This window comes from Hyperoodon ampullatus (assembly GCF_949752795.1).
Source record: "Hyperoodon ampullatus genome assembly, chromosome: 1".
Classification (NCBI taxonomy): Eukaryota; Metazoa; Chordata; class Mammalia; order Artiodactyla; family Ziphiidae; genus Hyperoodon; species Hyperoodon ampullatus.
The window spans coordinates 1,610,824-1,627,899 of record NC_136914.1 but is presented as its reverse complement, the minus strand read 5'-3'; the positions used below and the strand labels follow the sequence as shown (position 1 = coordinate 1,627,899).

The 17,076-nt window shown below is 45.9% G+C and overlaps 1 protein-coding gene across 3 annotated transcripts in view; it reads left to right on the top strand.

Annotated features, from left to right (window-relative positions):
* The window catches only part of TMEM131L (transmembrane 131 like), a 168,838-nt gene that overhangs the window by 139,763 nt on the left and 11,999 nt on the right, over positions 1-17,076 (top strand). For 2 of the 3 annotated variants that reach the window (XM_079702895.1, XM_079702894.1), the window contains exons 26-29: positions 3,566-3,714; positions 11,687-11,811; positions 14,501-14,667; positions 15,794-15,979. In XM_079702895.1, the coding sequence (XP_079559021.1) occupies positions 3,566-3,714; positions 11,687-11,811; positions 14,501-14,667; positions 15,794-15,979 (627 nt within the window). Of the gene's footprint in view, positions 1-3,565; positions 3,715-11,686; positions 11,812-14,500; positions 14,696-15,773; positions 15,980-17,076 lie in introns of all 3 variants that reach the window. The other variant, XM_079702893.1, reaches the window with a different exon arrangement.

The window sequence follows — 17,076 nt, the reverse complement described above, 5'->3', positions numbered from 1 at the left end:
CTTGCTGCTTTTAATATGATTTCTTTGTGTTTAATTTTTGACAGTTTGATTAATATGTGTCTTGGCGTATTTCTTCTTGGATTTATTCTGTATGGGACTCTCTGTGCCTCCTGGACTTGATTAACTATTTCCTTTCCCATATTAGGGAAGTTTTCAACTATAATCTCTTCAAATATTTTCTCAGTCCCTTTCTTTTTCTCTTCTTCTTCTGGAACCCCTATAATTCGAATGTTGGTGCGTTTAATGTTGTCCCAGAGGTCTCTGAGACTGTCCTCTGTTCTTTTCATTCTTTTTTCTTTATTTTTCTCTGCATCAGTTATTTCCACTATTTTATCTTCCACCTCACTTATCCGTTCTTCTGCCTCAGTTATTCTGCTATTGATCCCATCTAGAGTATTTTTCATTTCATTTATTGTGTTTTTAATCGATGCTTGATTCATCTTTAGTTCTTCTAGGTCCTTGTTAACTGTTTCTTGCATATTGTCTATTCTATTTCCAAGATTTTGGATCTGGGAAATAGAATCTTGGATCAGCTTTACTATCATTATTCTGAATTCTTTTTCAGGTAGACTGCCTATTACCTCTTCATTTGTTAGGTCTGGTAGGTTTTTATCTTGCTCCTTCACCTGCTGTGTGTTTTTCTGCTTTCTCATTTTGCTTATGTTACTGTGTTTGGGGTCTCCTTTTTGCAGGCTGCAGATTCGTAGTTCCCGTTGTTTTTGGTGTCTGTCCCCCGTGGCTAAGGTTGTTTCAGTAGGTTGTGTAGGCTTCCTGGTGGGGGGGACTAATGCCTGTGTTCTGGTGGTTGAAGCTCGATCTTGTCTTTCTGGTGGACAGGTCCACGTCTGGTGGTGTGTTTTGGGGTGCCTGTGGCCTAATTATGTTTTTAGGTATCCTCTCTGCTAATGGGTGGGGTTGTGTTCCTGCCTTGCTATTTGCTTGGCATAGGGTGACCAGCACTGTAGCTTGCTGGTCGTTGACTGAAGCTGGGTGCTGGTGTTGAGATGGAGATCCCTGGGAGATTTTCGCTGCTTGATATTATGTGGAGCTGGGAGGTCTCTTGTGGACCCGTGTCCTGAAGTTGGCTCTCCCACTTCAGAGGCACAGCACTAACTCCTGGCTGCAGCACCAAGAGCCTTTCATCCACCCGGCTCAGAATAACAGTGAGAAAAAGTAGAAAGAAATAATTAGTAGAAGAAAGAAAGAGAGATTGAAAGAAAGGAAGAAGGGAAGTAAGGAAGGAAGGAAGGAAGGAAGAAAGAAAGGAGGGAGGGAGGAAGGATGGAAAGAAAGGAAAGAAAGGAGGGAGGGAGGGAGGAATGAAAGCAAAAGGAAGAGTGAATGGAAGAAGAGAGGGAGGGAGGGAGGAAGGAAAGAAAGAAAGAAAGAAAGACAGGAGGGAGGGAGGGAGGGAGGAAGGAAAGAAAAAGAAAGTGGAAAGAAGAAGGGTGGGAGGGAGGGAGGGATGGAGGAAAGAAAAAGAAAGAAGGAAAGGAGGAGCGGAGAGAGGGAGGGAGGAAGGGAAGGGAGGAAAAAAAGAAAGAGCAGGTAAAGTAAAATAGAATAAAGTATGAAATATAGTAGCGTTATTAAAATTAAAAAGTAATTATTGAAAAAAAACACGGACCGAAAGAAACCTGGGACATATGGTGGAAGCAAAGCTATACAGAGAGAATCTTACACAGAAGATTACACATACACATTCACAAAAAGAGAGCAGGGGGAAAAATCAAAAATCTTGCTCTCCAAGTCCACCTCCTCGATTTGGGATAATTCGTTGTAAAAAGAGGAAAAGGGCGAAAAGTCTGAAATCTTGCTAAGTCCACCTCCTTAATTTGAGATAATTCGTTGTAAAAAGAGGGAAAAAAAGGGGGGGAAAGTCTTAAATCTTGTCCTCAAGGTCCACTTCCTCAATTTGGGATGATTCGCTGTCCATTCATGCACTCCACAGACGCAGGGCACATCAAATGGACTGTGGAGCTTTAATCCGCTGCCTCGGAGGCTGCGCAGAGAGATTTCCCTGTCTCTGCTCTCACAGCTCCCGGGTCTCAGCCTTGGACCTGGCCCCGCCTCTGCGCGTAGGTCGCCGGAGGGCGTCCGTTCTTCGCTCAGACAGGACGGGTTTAAAGGAGCCGCTGATTCGGGGGCTCTGGCTCACTCAGGCAGAGGGGAGGGAGGGGAATGCCCTCTCCTCGCGCACCAGGCAACAAAAGGGAAAAAAGTCTCTTGCCTCTCCGGTAGCTCCAGACCCTTTCCCCGGACTCCCTCCGGGCTAGCACTAACCCCTTCAGGGTCTCTTCCTGCCGCCAGCCCCAGACCTCTCCCTGCGCTCCGACTGAAAGCCGATACCCGAGCCTCAGCTCCCAGCCCCGCCCGCCCTGGCGGCCGAGCAGACAAGTCTCTCGGGCTGGTGTGTGCCTGAGGGCACCGATCCTCTGTGCCAAAATCTCTCTGCTTTGCCCTCCACACCCCTGTTGCTGTGCTCTCCTCCGCTACTCCGAAGCTTTCCCCCTCCGCCACCTGCAGTCTCCGCCCTCGAAGGGGCTTGTAGTGTGTAGAAACCTTCCCTCCTTCACGGCTCCCTCCCACTGGTGCAGGTCCCGTCCATAACCTATTGTCTCTGTTTATTCTTTTTTTCTTTTGACCTACCCAGGTATGTGGGGAGTTTCTTGCCTTTTGGGTGGTCTGAGGTCTTCTGTCAGCGTTCAGTAGGTGTTCTGTTGGAGTTGTTCCACGTGTAGATGAATTTCTGATGTATCTGTGGGGAGGAAGGTGATCTCCGCGTCTTACTCTTCCGCCATCTTCCTCCGGCTCCCAGTTAACCATTTTAAATTGTAAAGCTCAAGTGGCGTTAAGTACATTCACATCATTGTACAACCATCACTGTCATCCATTTCCAGAACTTTTTCGTCATCTCAAACAGAAACTCCGTACCCATTAAGCAATAATTACCCGCACTCCGTCCCCCCACCCCCTGGGAGCCACCATTCTACTTTTTATCTCGATGAATTTGATGATTCTAGGTCCCTCAAACAAATAGGATCACACAATATTTGTCTTGTGACTGGCTTATTTCACTCAGTATAATGTCTTCAAGGTTCATCCATGTTGTGTCATGTGTCGGAACTTCATTCCTTTTTTTCCTCATCTTAACCATTTTTGTGTGTACAGTTCAGTAATGCTAATTATATTCACATTATAGCGCAGTGAATCATTCGTTTTTAAGGCTAATGGTGTTCCATGGTATTTACCACATTTTGTTTATCCATCCATTCGTCCATGCACGTTCGGGTTGTTTCTACCTTTTGACTCTCATGAATAATGGTGTGCCCCTGCTCTTTCTTCCCATGACCTCTTTTAACGACTGTTTGTAAAACTCTTAATATAAGTACATTTTCACCTGTAAGCAAAATAAAGTTCTAGAGCATTGTGGATGTCAAAACCGTCCTTAAGTCTAAATCTCATTAAATCAAATGAGAGTGTTTGGTGTAGGAAGAAGATTTAACTATGGGGAATGTGAATGGAAATAATTAGCTAGACATTGAATCATTTTTATTTATTCAAGGGAATAACCAGCAAGTGCCTGTCAAGAATGAAGTAGACAATTGTGAAACTTTGAAAAAGGTTGACACAAAGTCTGCTTCAGAAAAGAAGATTCACAAAGCGTCTAAAGAAGACGTATGTTCTGAGAAGCAGGACGTACCTTCAGTCGAGGTCTGTATTCCTTTTTTTCTTGCCTATTAGAACAAAACCCAAGTTTAGGACTTAGAGCCCAAATATCTATGTAATAACTGTACATCTGTATTTCATACTTCTCAAAGAGGATAGTTATGTATTTGAATCCACATTGATACTTGGTGAGGTTCATGTATTCAGAAAGTTTATTTATCTTCTAATTATACAGGAGACACTAAAACAATTTTGGGTGATATCAGATAGCTTTTATTCTCAAGAGAAGCTGTTCTTAAGCAAATGGATTAACTCCTGGGTAAAGATGGTAGAGTAGAACCAGATCACATATCTTGCCTCTCCAGTTGTCACCCAACATCCATTTTTAGGTCAAAATCTTGCTGAGTTAGAAGCATTATCCAGGATCCACAGGAGAGGGATGCCTTTCTAGCTTCAGTGCATGGGCCCTGGTGTGACAGAATCCCAGAAGAGAGGGCAAAACTTGTGCACTGACCCAGCCAGCTCTTTCCCTTCCCACTGTGCAGGCCACTGCCAAGTGTTTAGAAAGCAGAACCCAGCCCTGTATCTCATAGGAACTAAAATTCCCAGATAAAGATGGGAAAGGGATTTCGGAGAATTTATCTACTTCACAACAGGACAGAGCTATCTGTGTATTAGCACAAGCACAGTGAAAAAAAAAAAATAGCATTGCAACTGTTCAAATATACTATAGTAAAAAATGAAGGAACGGAGTAGAATGTACAGAAGACAGACCAAGATCCCAATCTAGATGAAAACATATCCAGAGACCTGAAGGGAACTCTGAAAATACTTCACAGTATAGACTATGAATTCAATAAAATTCTAGCTTTTAAAGACAAATTAATATACTACGATGAGGTGGGAAGAGATATTGTAAAGTTAAGTCAATAAATGTAGACAGTACATTACCTATTCAGTGGCCAAAAATTGACTTATTGACCTGAAGGAAAGGCTTTGAGATAATGAGAGTGAATGTGGAGGAAAAATTTTAAGAGATTGTAGATTTTGGAGAAAAGATGATGATAGATAAGGGGACAAAGACAAAAACAGTCCAACATCAGAATAATGATTGTCTTAGTAAATGGCCCAACAGTGGATCAGAAAAGTATTCAGAGATGTAATAGAAGAAAAATTTCCCAACGTGAGTGAAAAACTGAATTTAAAGATCCAAAGGCACGCTGTGTACACCAGGAAAAGCTGATGTGTGATATAGGACATAGGCACATCCTGGTTAAGGTGTTGAACTTAAAGCTTAAAGAATTGTGCGGAAAAGGCAGGAAAATCAAGAAAGACACACTTAGGCTTGCCTCAGACTTTGTAGAAACATCTAATGTCTGAGAACAGTGGAACAGTATCTTCGAGAGAATGAAAATGTGAACACGAACATTATGTCCAGTGAAGCTGGCACTCAGGCACGGAAGCAACAGACATTCATCTGTAAACTCAAATGAACTTGGGAGCCTTCCTTGAAAAATGAAGTTACTGAAATTTAGCCAACCAGGAAAGAAGTTTGAGGAAGCTGTGTTAAAGGTCTTTTGAGGTTTCTGTCCATTTTATATCCAGAACTTTGGTTAAACAGTGGGCAGTTATGGTTGCAAAACAGATTGCAAATATTAAAACTTTAACGAAACAAAAATAATAATAAAGTCTGCAAAAACGGGGTGGGACTAAAAGGTAAGTGAAAGTAAGTTTTAATTTTATCTTTCTTGGTAGCTAGCCAATCCTGTGCAAAACTGAAACATGTAGTTTAAACGGGTGAAAACCTACGAAAATATCTTTCAGCATCTTTTTCTTAACCTTAGAGAGATCCTTAGGCAATTAATGTATCATGTGGAGAAGAAGCAATTATTGAAAGTTGGCGTTCCTTTGGTTCTACTTCATTTTCTTCTAAGTTCAAATAAAACTGAGCCTTAACTTTGAATTTAAAAATAATGCATGGTCCTGGTGTTCTAAATTTCTGCCATCATCTGTCCTCCCCTCCTTATGTATGTATAGGTTCTTAAAAAGACACATTAAAGAATAAGGTTTGCCAGATAATCAGTGGGAGAACCTGCTTATTTCTGAGTGATGGTATTTTGCATGATTTCTTTTTTCCTTCTTTATGCTACTCAATTTTTGCTTAAACTCTACAAAAAGCATGCATTTTTCATTTAAGTAAATGGAATGAGAGTGATACCAAATAAGAAAATCGCAGACATTCCAAACCAGGAATTTGTGGTCTGTCGAGAAAGACATTTCCATGTAGTCAAGTGCTCAAGTCGGTGCATAGTAGAGGGGATTGCAGAGATGGGAACGGCAGCTTAGCTTGCAGGGGCCACGGGAAGCCCCGAGGAGGAAGGAGCGTGTGCAGGGGGAGTGTAGAGGAGCAGAGGAAGCGAGCGGGGCAGCCGGCACCACCGGGTCTCCTGGCATGGTTGGGAGCAGTGAGGGAGTCATCTGACCGAGAAGGAGCTCAGTCAGGAGGGGGAAGGCAGAGGCAGAGTCCTGCCAGCTTGCCAAGGCCCTCGCATGCCAACCCAGAGTTCAGACGTTAGTCCCTGGATCTCAGTGGGAGACACAAGGAAGGAAGGAAGCACAAGCACTAGGAAGGGAAGGTTGCCTACTCAGGAATTTCAGGATCAAATGTTTAAAAGCACATTGGTCCAAACAAAAAAGTCTTTTTGGAGGATTTGGCCCGAGGGTGGCCAGTCTGGGGACCCTGCTGCAAATCATGGAATGCTATTGAAGGGTCCTGAACCGGGCAGGGGGGTGGGGGGTAGAGGAGGGTGTACAGGAAATGGAGAACAACCTGTGGGCTGCGATCTCCTTGAAGGTCGTAACTGAGTATCTTTCAATTCAGTTTCATGGAGGTGGGCAGGGTACCTGTTATAAAGAGCCAGTGTGGTGGTTTAGTGAGTGCTTGAATGAATGTGTGAATAATGCATTTCTGAAGGATCAGCCCTAGTGCTTTGGAGGCTGGGTTGGGGAGGGCAGAAATGGACACCAGCTCTCTTCTCACCAGGAGGCTGCTCCTCTGCTGGGAGGTGTGATGACATCAAGATTCTGTTCGGGCAGGAGCAGGGGTGAAGGATGGGAAGAGGAGGTAGGAGACAGTGTAGAAGACAGACCAGCAGGGCTTCTTAGCACCCGGCTGCATAAAGGGGAGGAGCTGGCTTTGCCTGCAGAGCCATTTGCAAAAAACAACTCCAAGGTTTTAAGTCTGGGTAACTAAAAGATGGGGAATTGGGGCTTCATTTTTATGTTTGTCAGGGCCGTGTTGCCCCGTGGTTAGCAGCACGGACTTTGCAGCTGGTGTGAGCCCAGCTCGACACTTACTCTGTAACATTGGGCGAGTTACTCAACATCTCAGTCTCCTCATCTGAAAACTGAGAGTATTAATAGTATCTCTGCTTCATAGGTTCGTGAGGACTGAAGGAGTGAATATAACAAGTGGGTAGAATAGCAGCACTTGCGAAGCACTGCCCAGTAGTAAGAATCAAAGAGGTGACAGGTGTGACTGTGGTCATTGCCGACAGAGGGGGTTGGCTGGACTTGGCTGTGGCAGAGCCTGGTAGATGGGAGATATCGAGCCAGAGCTGCCATGGCGAGGCCGGCCCGGGCCTGGGACTTGGGAGTTGTCCCCGTGGAGTTTAGAATTGAAGGGTGACGTGAGTTCTCTGAAGTGTGCACGGAAACCAGCGGCCTGAGTCTGCTTGATGGAGCAGGTATAGTGACGGAGGCCAGGCACGCCGGCCGGGCCATGGAGACAGGGCAGTCGGGAGCGGAAGGCAAGTCATTGGATCTGGGGGAGGAGAGACTGGACGCGTTGGGAACGGGGACGTCCGTGCTGCCCTGCAGTGACGTGGAAGCTGAAGCTGAGCGGTGCCGACCCCTCCCAGATGTGTCCTGGGAGGAGAGGTGGGAACTGATCACTGCAGGGCCCTCGGTGCAGGGCTGTCTGGAGGGGACCCTGAGGTCAGGCTGGGGATGCGGCACCGTCTTCCGCGTGTGTGGGTGCCGTGCCCCCACCTCACATGCCCCCCAGCCCCGAAGTCTCCCCTGGCTCCCGTCCAGACTTGCCCTCTGTGCCGGTGCCCCCGGCCGTGTCTTCACACCAGGTTGAGGGAGGCACGGGCCGTGTCTTGATCCCTGTGTGTGGCACTCAGACACTTCTTGGCCTTGGTCCCAGGGCTTGGGTAGGTTCCCCTTCCCTTCCTTGTCTGTGATCCTGGGCGGGACGGCCGTCTGCTCTGGGTGCAGGCAGTGGGCTTGGCTGCAGGGGGGCTGCAGCGGGGCTGAGGGTCTGGGGGCTTGGGCTGTGCTTGGGGCTCCAAAGTTCCTTGTAGTCACCTGGGCAGGATGGGGGCGGAGCTGTGGGCTTTCCTCTCTGCTGGCTCCGGGGCCGCTCTCAGTTTTGTGGGCTCTTCTTTAAACCACCGTGAGTGTACTTTCCATGTCATTGTTCATTTGGAGAAAATCAGTCTCAATAAACACATTCCCAAATGCAGTGCTCAGTGTTTGTTTTTCTTGTACGTTCTTGGAGCCTGACTTTGCAGCTTAGGAAATTTACAGATCTGTCTATAGCACATGGGGAACATTCCTCCAGATTTATTGGCAAAGGAGGTTGAAGCCCAGATTTGGGAGCCACAGACTAAATTTTAATCCCAGCCCTGGCTGTTTATTTTCTTGTAAGCAGATCTTTTTTTTTCCCCCTTAGAAAAGGAATTCATGATTATTACAGAAGCATAAAGAAGGGAGGGCAAGATCTGTCCAAAAATGGACCACTTTTTGCATTTTTCTGTATTCTCTTCCTTCTCTATGCAAGTGTTTACAAACTTGGGATAATTATTATTGTGTATATGGAGCTTTGTTATAGTGTTGTTATTCTGAATTTTCTCATGTTAGAAATTAACGGGAAACTTTGTTTTCAGTGGTTACATAACATTCCATCATTTAACTGTGCCGTAATCCAAACCATTCCCCTGCAGTTGGACATTAAAGTTGTTTGCAACTTTTTATTTTCATAATAGCATGATGAACTAAGTCTGGCCTGTATATCTGGTACATCCTTGCTATAGGTTTCTAAAAATAGAATTAGAGTGTCAACTGTCAGGGCCCCTGGTGTGTGCCGCCAGCTCGCTCTCCGGAAGCAGGGTCCCTGTTTCCCCTCATGCACGGTGCACGACAGCCATTGTGTTACTCTGGTCTCAGCAGCACCGTTTTTTGGCAAAATCTTGGTCAGTGGGATAGGTAAGTGATTGTGTTTTGTTTCTCATCTCAGTTTGCCTCCCTTACTAGGGAAAAGTAAGTATTTTCCTTCATTTTTTGTAAAATTCTGAGAAACACAAGCAAAAAGTCATTCATCCAAGATCCTGCCACTGACATTTAAAAAAATATATTTTTTTTTCTAAGTTAAGAAGTGAATGTCTAACCTGGTTTCTCTTGCCCTGCTGAGAGACACACGTGGTACCACACGCGGCCTCCCTAGCCTGTCCTCGTGTTTGCAGGCATAAACACGCAGTGTCAACACACTTGTGTTTTTCAAGCCAAAGTGGAAAGATGAGGTAATTGGTCTCTCCTAAAAACATACTTTATTATTAAGTATTTTGGAGGAACTCTTCGTGTTTTTGGCCTTCTCTATTTCTTTTGTGAATTTGCATTTCATGTCCTTTACCCACTTTTCTATTGAGTGTTAGTGTTTTCTTCTTTTCTATGAGAACATAGGTGAAGGTATTAGCTCTTTGTCTATCAAATAGTGTCACAGATTTTTTTCTTAGTTGACCCTTTCCCTCTTATTTTTATTCGCTTTGACTTATGTACAGTGGCTTTAAGAATGCCTTTGTGCAGTCAATCTGTGATTTCTCTTTGATTTCTTCCTTTTCTTTTACTATTAAAGCTTAGGAAATCTTATTTCCCCATGCTGCGGCCAGTTAGATTGTCCCTCATTCAGGGAGATCGGAGAACTTAGTTCAAATAATTCAACAATGATGATGATAATAGCTAAGTCTTATGCAAACTGCTTACTACTGTCAGGTACTTTAATCCTCACAGCAGCCTTTTGGAAGACTTGGGAAACCGAGGCAAAGAGAGGCTAAGTCACTTGCCCAGGATGAGTCAGCTTGTCACACGGAGTGAGGTTCAGACCGGGTGGTCTGGCCTCAGACACTGGTCTTCATTTCAGGTCTGCGTGGACCCTTTCCGATCCCGGCTAGTCCTGCTTCGTCGCATGTGGCACCTCCCCACCAGAAAACAAAGAGCCGGTTGCCCCTGTCTTCTTCCTCCCATGTTCTGACAAGTCTGTGGCTTTGGCTCTCAGGTTGCGTTCCACTCTGCCCCACCTGCGGCGTCTGCTGCGGGCCTGTCCTCCCCCAGCTGACCCCAGCCCCATGCCTCTGCACTGCCCAGTGCTTCTCTCTTGGTCTCTCTTTGTGTCATTCACACACACACACACACACACACGTGCACGTGGACCCTGCTTCTCCAGCGCTCCATCCACACCTCCTCGTCCAGCATGTCCCCCACGCTCCTGAAACTCACTCTCTGATACTCACAGTAGGTGGCGATGCTTCTGACCACCAAGTCCCCGCTAGCTGTAGCCGTCCAGTGCCTCCCTTCTTGTGGCCTGGTGTGCCATTCTAACCAGACTGTGCTGAGAAGGCAGCCACGTCCAGCGTGACTCCTGCCCAGAGCACCCTTCCTGGCTCCACTTGGGGCTGGTCCTTTATTTGCGGGTGACCCTGGAGGGACAGGAAGGTTCAGGTACTGGCTGTGAGTGTGGCCGGGGAGAGACAGACTCTCCCCCCTCCCCCCCCCAGCAAAAGTTGGAAATTCACAGAGAGCAATACTTGAATAAATGTGGTTTGTATTTAATGTTTAACATTGGATCGCATCTGATCATACGTCTTTAATGTGTCAATTTAGCATCAGACTTCAACGATTAGCATACGGTCCTGTAGGATAGGACTTTGTATGTTTAACTTACCATGTTTTTAAAATGCCTTCAGAATGAGAAAAAAGGTAATACATATTGGGAGAAAAAATAAAGGAGTGTAAAGAAGAAAGCAAAAATACCATAATCCCACCACATGTACACTTAAAATATCATTTTATTTCTAGTATTCATTTACTGTAGTGAGCATATTCCTTTGATGGAAACATGAGGCTTTCAGTACCCCAGACATGTAATGTGCAGGTATCTAAAACCTTTTGTTTTTCTTCTGCTTTAAAGGGGCAGCATGGTGGAAGGAAGAAAAGGAGAAAGTATTAGTAGACATTAGAGATATGAGCTACTTAAAAGGAGAATCCCCCTCCCCTTGGGCCTGTTAGTAGACCATGCCTAATATTTAGAAGAGGAAAAAACCCAAATTAAACAAATTTTATTTATATGTGTGTATATATATATATATGCATACATATTATATATAATATATTTCTGTCTCATGCTAAATTAAGTTTTTCAGAACCACATTAAAAAAACATCAAGCATATTCTTGGCATTATTTACTTGAAAAGCTTAAACTAGTTTGGAGCATTCTCTGGAGTTTTGCCTGTTCTCCTAAAGTTCATCTATAAACAAATAAAAACATAAATACACAAATTACTCCTCAGTTGAGTTTTTACACGATTTTTCTTCAGTAGTAATTCATGTGAATTGCACATACCAAATAAACAGGTGAAGGTCGGAGGATTTATTGCTGCTGAGGTTAACGGCAAGCTGACCATAAATTATTAACAGATGTTTTTCCTTTTTAGCCCCTTAGAAATTTTATAGGCGACAATTTTTTTTTCTTTTTGCAGAGGCTGAGGGGAGGTAGAGAAAGAAGGGAAATGAAAACAGACTAGAGATTGAGAAATGTATGTCTGTTTTCACTAGTGCTGGAATGTTCTGAATTCAGATGGAGTTGGTCTTCAAAAGTTAAAAGAAAAAACCATACACAGGTTTTATTTGTGTTAGTAAGTTGAAACCCTTACTAAAAGTTTGCTTTTTCCTCTTTAGCAGGAAGATCCTTATAGGAAGAAGAAGCTTCAGGAGAAAAAAGAAGGAAACTTACAAAATTTAAATTGGAATAAAAATCGAGCATGTAGAAAAAACAAGAAAAGGGGTGCTGCCCAGGTCTTGAGGTGTGTGATTTTTACAGTCCGTTTAAATTTTTCATCTATTATTTACTCTATAATTTTACATTTAGCTATTATGTTTCCATCTTATTTTTGTTACGTTGGATACAGATAATATGAGAGTGTAGATGTTTGTGTTTTGAGATAAAGATATATTCTTAAAAGTAACATATCTTTTGGTTATGTTTTTATTTATTTTGTTGAAAACCCCTTAAGATGAGCAAAATTTTAAAATTTTACTTAATAAAATGTAAAAAGCTATAGCAGGTGTTAGGGAAAAAGCATAGCCATCCCTCCAACACCAGGGGCGTTGGTGGAGCAGGTGGTAGAGGACCCCTGGGCACAGGCAGGCCCACGGTCCCAGCTTGACCCTGACCGTCTGGGGTCCCGATAATGCAAGAGAATAGTCCCCACCCATAGAATCTTTGCCCCGATCGATCGTCCAGCAGAAGGTAGGTTCTTCCGCCGTGGGAAGTGAGCTGCAGATAGGTACTGCGAGGTTTGCCTGAAGCCCCAGAGGTGGTCGGGGTCAGAGCCAGACATGACCCCAGGCAGTCAGGCAGCCTCCTTGGGAAACCTTGCTTCTTTTCTAACCTGTAAAATGAAGGTGCTGACGTGTTCGTGCGGATCCCATATGTCTGGGTTCCCAGTAGTAGCCCTCCAAGCCTAATTTTACATAAATTCCGCAGCTCGAGAATTTTTTCCCACCAGGTCAGTGCGCGTCCATTCTGACGCCACATACGGAGTGCCTCTGGCAGACCCGTGCCCCTGCGCCCTCCGCCCTCGTCCCTGCGGAGCCTCTCAGGTGGCCCTCGCGCTGACGAGCTCCCTGATTCCTGTCCCGAGTGGGCTTCGGAGCCTGTTTCCTCCCACCTTGCCCCTCCATCCCCACCGCTCCGGCTTTTCTTCCTTTGAGCGCTGGCATCTGGGGATTTCTCTTTCTTGTGGGCTCAGCTAGGTACTTAAATGTGTTGCTGTCATATCTGTTCTCTAGCAGTTCCAGATTTGCGTGGGGAAGGGACTCCACCCTGCTGTAGTGGTTGCTCTTGTGGTTGGGAGGGAACTGTGGCAGAACCGCCCACGTGGTGGCCAGGACCCCCGCATGGGGGCACGTAACACGCTGCTTACAGCGTCTGCCCCCTTTGCGATCAGGAGCTCGGACCCTGGGATTCAGCCCTGTAACACGTGCCTCCCCTTCCCCTAATGTCCTGTTCTGCTGGAGGAAGGCCAGGCGACCCCAGGGGGCCTTCAAGCTCTAGTTCTGTGTCCTGCAATCAGCAAAATGCAAATAGGAGAAAAGGAATGATACACATTATTAGATTATTGATGGGTAATTATTAAATAATACTACTTACTAATGGGTAATTCTTATTTAAGCTAAATTATTATTTTTTTATTTATTATTTTTTTTTGAGGTACACGGGCCTCTCACTGTTGTGGCCTCTCCCGTTGCGGAGCACAGGCTCCAGACGCGCAGGCTCAGCGGCCATGGCTCACGGGCCCAGCCGCTCTGCAGCTGTGGGATATTCCCAGACTGGGACACGAACCCGTGTCCCCTGTATCGGCAGGCGGACTCTCAACCACTGCGCCACCAGGGAAGCCCTAGGCTAAATCATTTGAAAGCTGCAATGTGGTCTCCTATAGAAAGGAAAGTCACACCTTGTATTTTCATAAAAATTTGATGGACTTATGTGGTCACTTTAAAGTGGCATGTTTTTCTGATGTGGACATATGGAAAGATATAAAATTAGGGTGGAATTTCGCCAATTAAATGTTACAACATATTTTTGAAAGCAGATTTCTGACATGCTAAAGAAACAAATTACGTTGTTAAAGAATAACTTCCAAGTAGCTTGTAGGTAATCAGAATGTTTTGAGAACATGATGCTTACGTAGGTGGTGGTTGTTGGACTGTCTGTTGCCAATCTGTCTCTGTCTCTATACTCTTTACCCTGAGTGGTCACAACCCACTGAGACCATCGGCTTCATCTCACACCTGTCCTCCTACAGATGTGACATGAGGTACGGAAGTTGGACTGTGTGAAATAATCACCTAGGTCTTCACGTAGCGTTCTCTGACACGTTTCTGTGTCTCCATTTACAAAGCTGTATTACAGGTTTTCCCTCAAGTTCATGGTCTAGTTAGAGAGATATAAGTGTTGGACTGTGAACTCCTTGGGGGAAGAACTTCATTCTTCTTTGTAGACGGCACACCTTTCCTAATAGTACGTGGCTCATGGTCGTCACTCCACAAATGTTTGCTAAATGAATGAATGAGAAAAGATTTCAGTTAACGCTCAGACCTTCCCTCAGACGCCAAGGAGCAGGTTCATCTACTGAGAGTCATGTTTTACACGAAAGCCAAGGAAGACATACAGAGGGTCATGGGTTCTGGTCCTGCACCCCACTTACCAGTTGACCCTGGGGGACTCATTTAACCTGTGGAGTTTTACTCCTCTCACTGTAAACTGTGAAGAGATTAAATGAGCTCCAACTTAATTCTCGTTCTAAAACAGCAAAATCTTGTTCTTCCTAATCTCTCTCCCTTACTTATGGTCTTCTCCCAGCAGACCCAGAGAGAAGAGGGCTCAAGTTGTCCCAGATGCACATTTTCACCTCTGCTAAGTCTCAAGGAAAGCAGGTATGTGTGTGTGCACGATAAAATGCAGACATGATTTTTTTGTGGCTCTTCCAGGCCTTCGGAACAGAGTGAATTAAAGCTGGTGTGCAGTGAATTTGAAAGGTCTGAGCTGAGCAGTGACATCGACTTAAGGAGCTGGTGTATCCAGGAAAACCCTGGGGAAGCATGTAAAACAGATGCTGGCCTTGGAAGCAGCTTACCTGCCTCGCAGGGAGAGGCAGGTATGGAACCGCATGGAGCTACAGAACAGTGCTTCTGTCGGGATTGTTGTTGGTTGTTGTTTCCTCGGGGAAGTGCAAGCCTGAATGGAAAGCTGTCCAGATGAGACAGCAGGCTGCGAGTCTTCTGAGCCTGGGCAGGGCCCCCAGTGTCGCCCCTCTTACCTCCCACTCCTCTAAAACCTGGCCATTCTCGACTGTGTCATGCAGACGGCTGAACAACAGTGGGTGCTTGCTCAAGACGGGACTCTCTTGGTGAAAGAGGCGGGTAGGGGAGAGCCAGGGGAGAACAGTGGCCGTTCTCACACCCCTGCGCAGGTGGTTCCTGCAGAGCCAGGCTGCTGCTCCACCGAGGACTGCCGGCCAGTGACCTGGGGGCGCCAGGGCTGGGTCCAGGGAGGGGTGGAGGGTGGCAGGAAAGGAAAGTACTGGGGAGGGGGAGGGGTGGGGACACCGACACACACATTCCCAGACACGTGTGCGTTGTTTCTTGGTCTTTCTGGGACATTTAAAAACACTTTTTCTTCTTTCTTTTTTTGTTTTTTTTTGCGGTACGCGGGCCTCTCACTGCTGTGGCCTCTCCCGTTGCGGAGCACAGGCTCCGGACGCGCAGGCTCAGCGGCCATGGCTCACGGGCCCAGCCGCTCCGCGGCTAAAAACACTTTTTATTAGAGTCTAGTTGATTTACAATGTTGTGTTAGTTTCAGGTGTACAGCAGAGTGAATCAGTCATACGTGTATCTTGGTGGACATTTTAATACAAGAGAGAGAAATTACCTACACGTCTCCAGTCCGAGAGAGTAGCCTTGATTTTCTTGAGAGAAGTACTTGTCATTTCCAGAACCACTTTCAGGTCGAGATTATCACTGGTGTTGACTCTCTCAGGCTAGACCACGTTCACTGTCCGGCCCACGGCAGAGCCCGTGGGGCCCGTGGCTCCCCCCTCGTCAGTTCCTCAGGGCCCTCGTCAGTTTCAGGGAGCGTCTTCCTTCTCGCTGGACGGGCAGACGGAGCAGATCCTGAAGCCGAGCCCTGCCTTCTCCATAACTTGGCCTCTCTCCTTCCACTGGAAGTGGCATCAGGTTGAAAACTCTGTAAGCGAAACACGACTCCTCTCTCACTTCCCACAGAGGGTTACTTCCAGAAGCCGGAGAAGAAGCGCGTGGAGAAGTCCTGCTCAGACTCCAGCTCGGACTGTGGCAGCTCCTCGGGCAGCGTGCGTGCCAGCCGGGGCAGCTGGGGCAGCTGGAGCAGTGCCAGCAGCTCTGACGGGGACAAGAAGCCCACGCTGGGCCCTCAGCACTTCCTGCCGCCCGGTGAGTCTGGGACTGAGGCCTCCTGGCCCTCCTGCCCTGGCGCCCAGAACGGGCCTGATCTGCCTTCCAGTGCTGCCCGCCCGCGGTGGGCTCTGCATTCCCGTGCTTGCTGTGCTTTGCATTTTATCCACTTTCTTTTTTCTTTCTTCCTTCCTGCCTCCCTCCATTATTATTATTATTTTTTAAAGTCTGTATCTTGGAAACAGTTCGAAGAACTTCCACGTTTATTTTTTCACTTGTACATTTGTTTGTTGTGGTAAAGTATACATAACACAAAATCTACTATTTTAACCATTTTTAAGTGTACAGTTCAGTGGCATTAAATACGTTTACATTGTTGTGCAGTCATCACCACCATCCATCTTTGGGCCTTTTTCCCCATCCCAGACAGAAGCTCGGTACCTGTTAAACCGTAGCTCTCCCTTCCCCACCCCTACAGCCCTGTGAACCTCTATTCTGCTTTCTGTCTATGAATTTGAATACTCTCGTATCTGGTAAGTGAAGTCATACAATACTTGTCCTTTGGTGACTGGCTTATTTCACTTAGCATGGTGTCTTCAAGGTTCATCCATGTTGTGACATGTCAGGATTTCCTTCCTAATTTTTTTTTTTTTTTTTTTTTTTTTTTTTTTGCGGTACACGGGCCTCTCACTGCTGTGGCCTCTCCCGTTGCGGAGCACAGGATCTGGACCCGCAGGCTCAGCGGCCATGGCTCATGGGCCCAGCCGCTCCACGGCATGTGGGATCTTCCCAGACCGGGGCACGAACCCGTGTCCCCTGCATCGGCAGGCGGACTCTAAACCACTGGGCCACCAGGGAAGCCCCCTTCTTAAAGGCTGAATAATAAATATTCCATTGTGTGTGGATAGACTGCATTTTATCTCTCTATTCATCTGTTGATGGATACTTGGGCTTTTCCACCTTTTGTGTCTTATGAATAATGTTGCTATGAACAGTGGTCCTCCCTTGTTTTTGAAAAATTTAAAGATACAGGAAAGGTCAAAGAAGCATCTATATTTCTGTCACCTAGAATTAATAACTCTTAATTTTGTCATATTTGCCGTCCTTTTTTTTTAAGAGGTAGTATTTTATAGTCT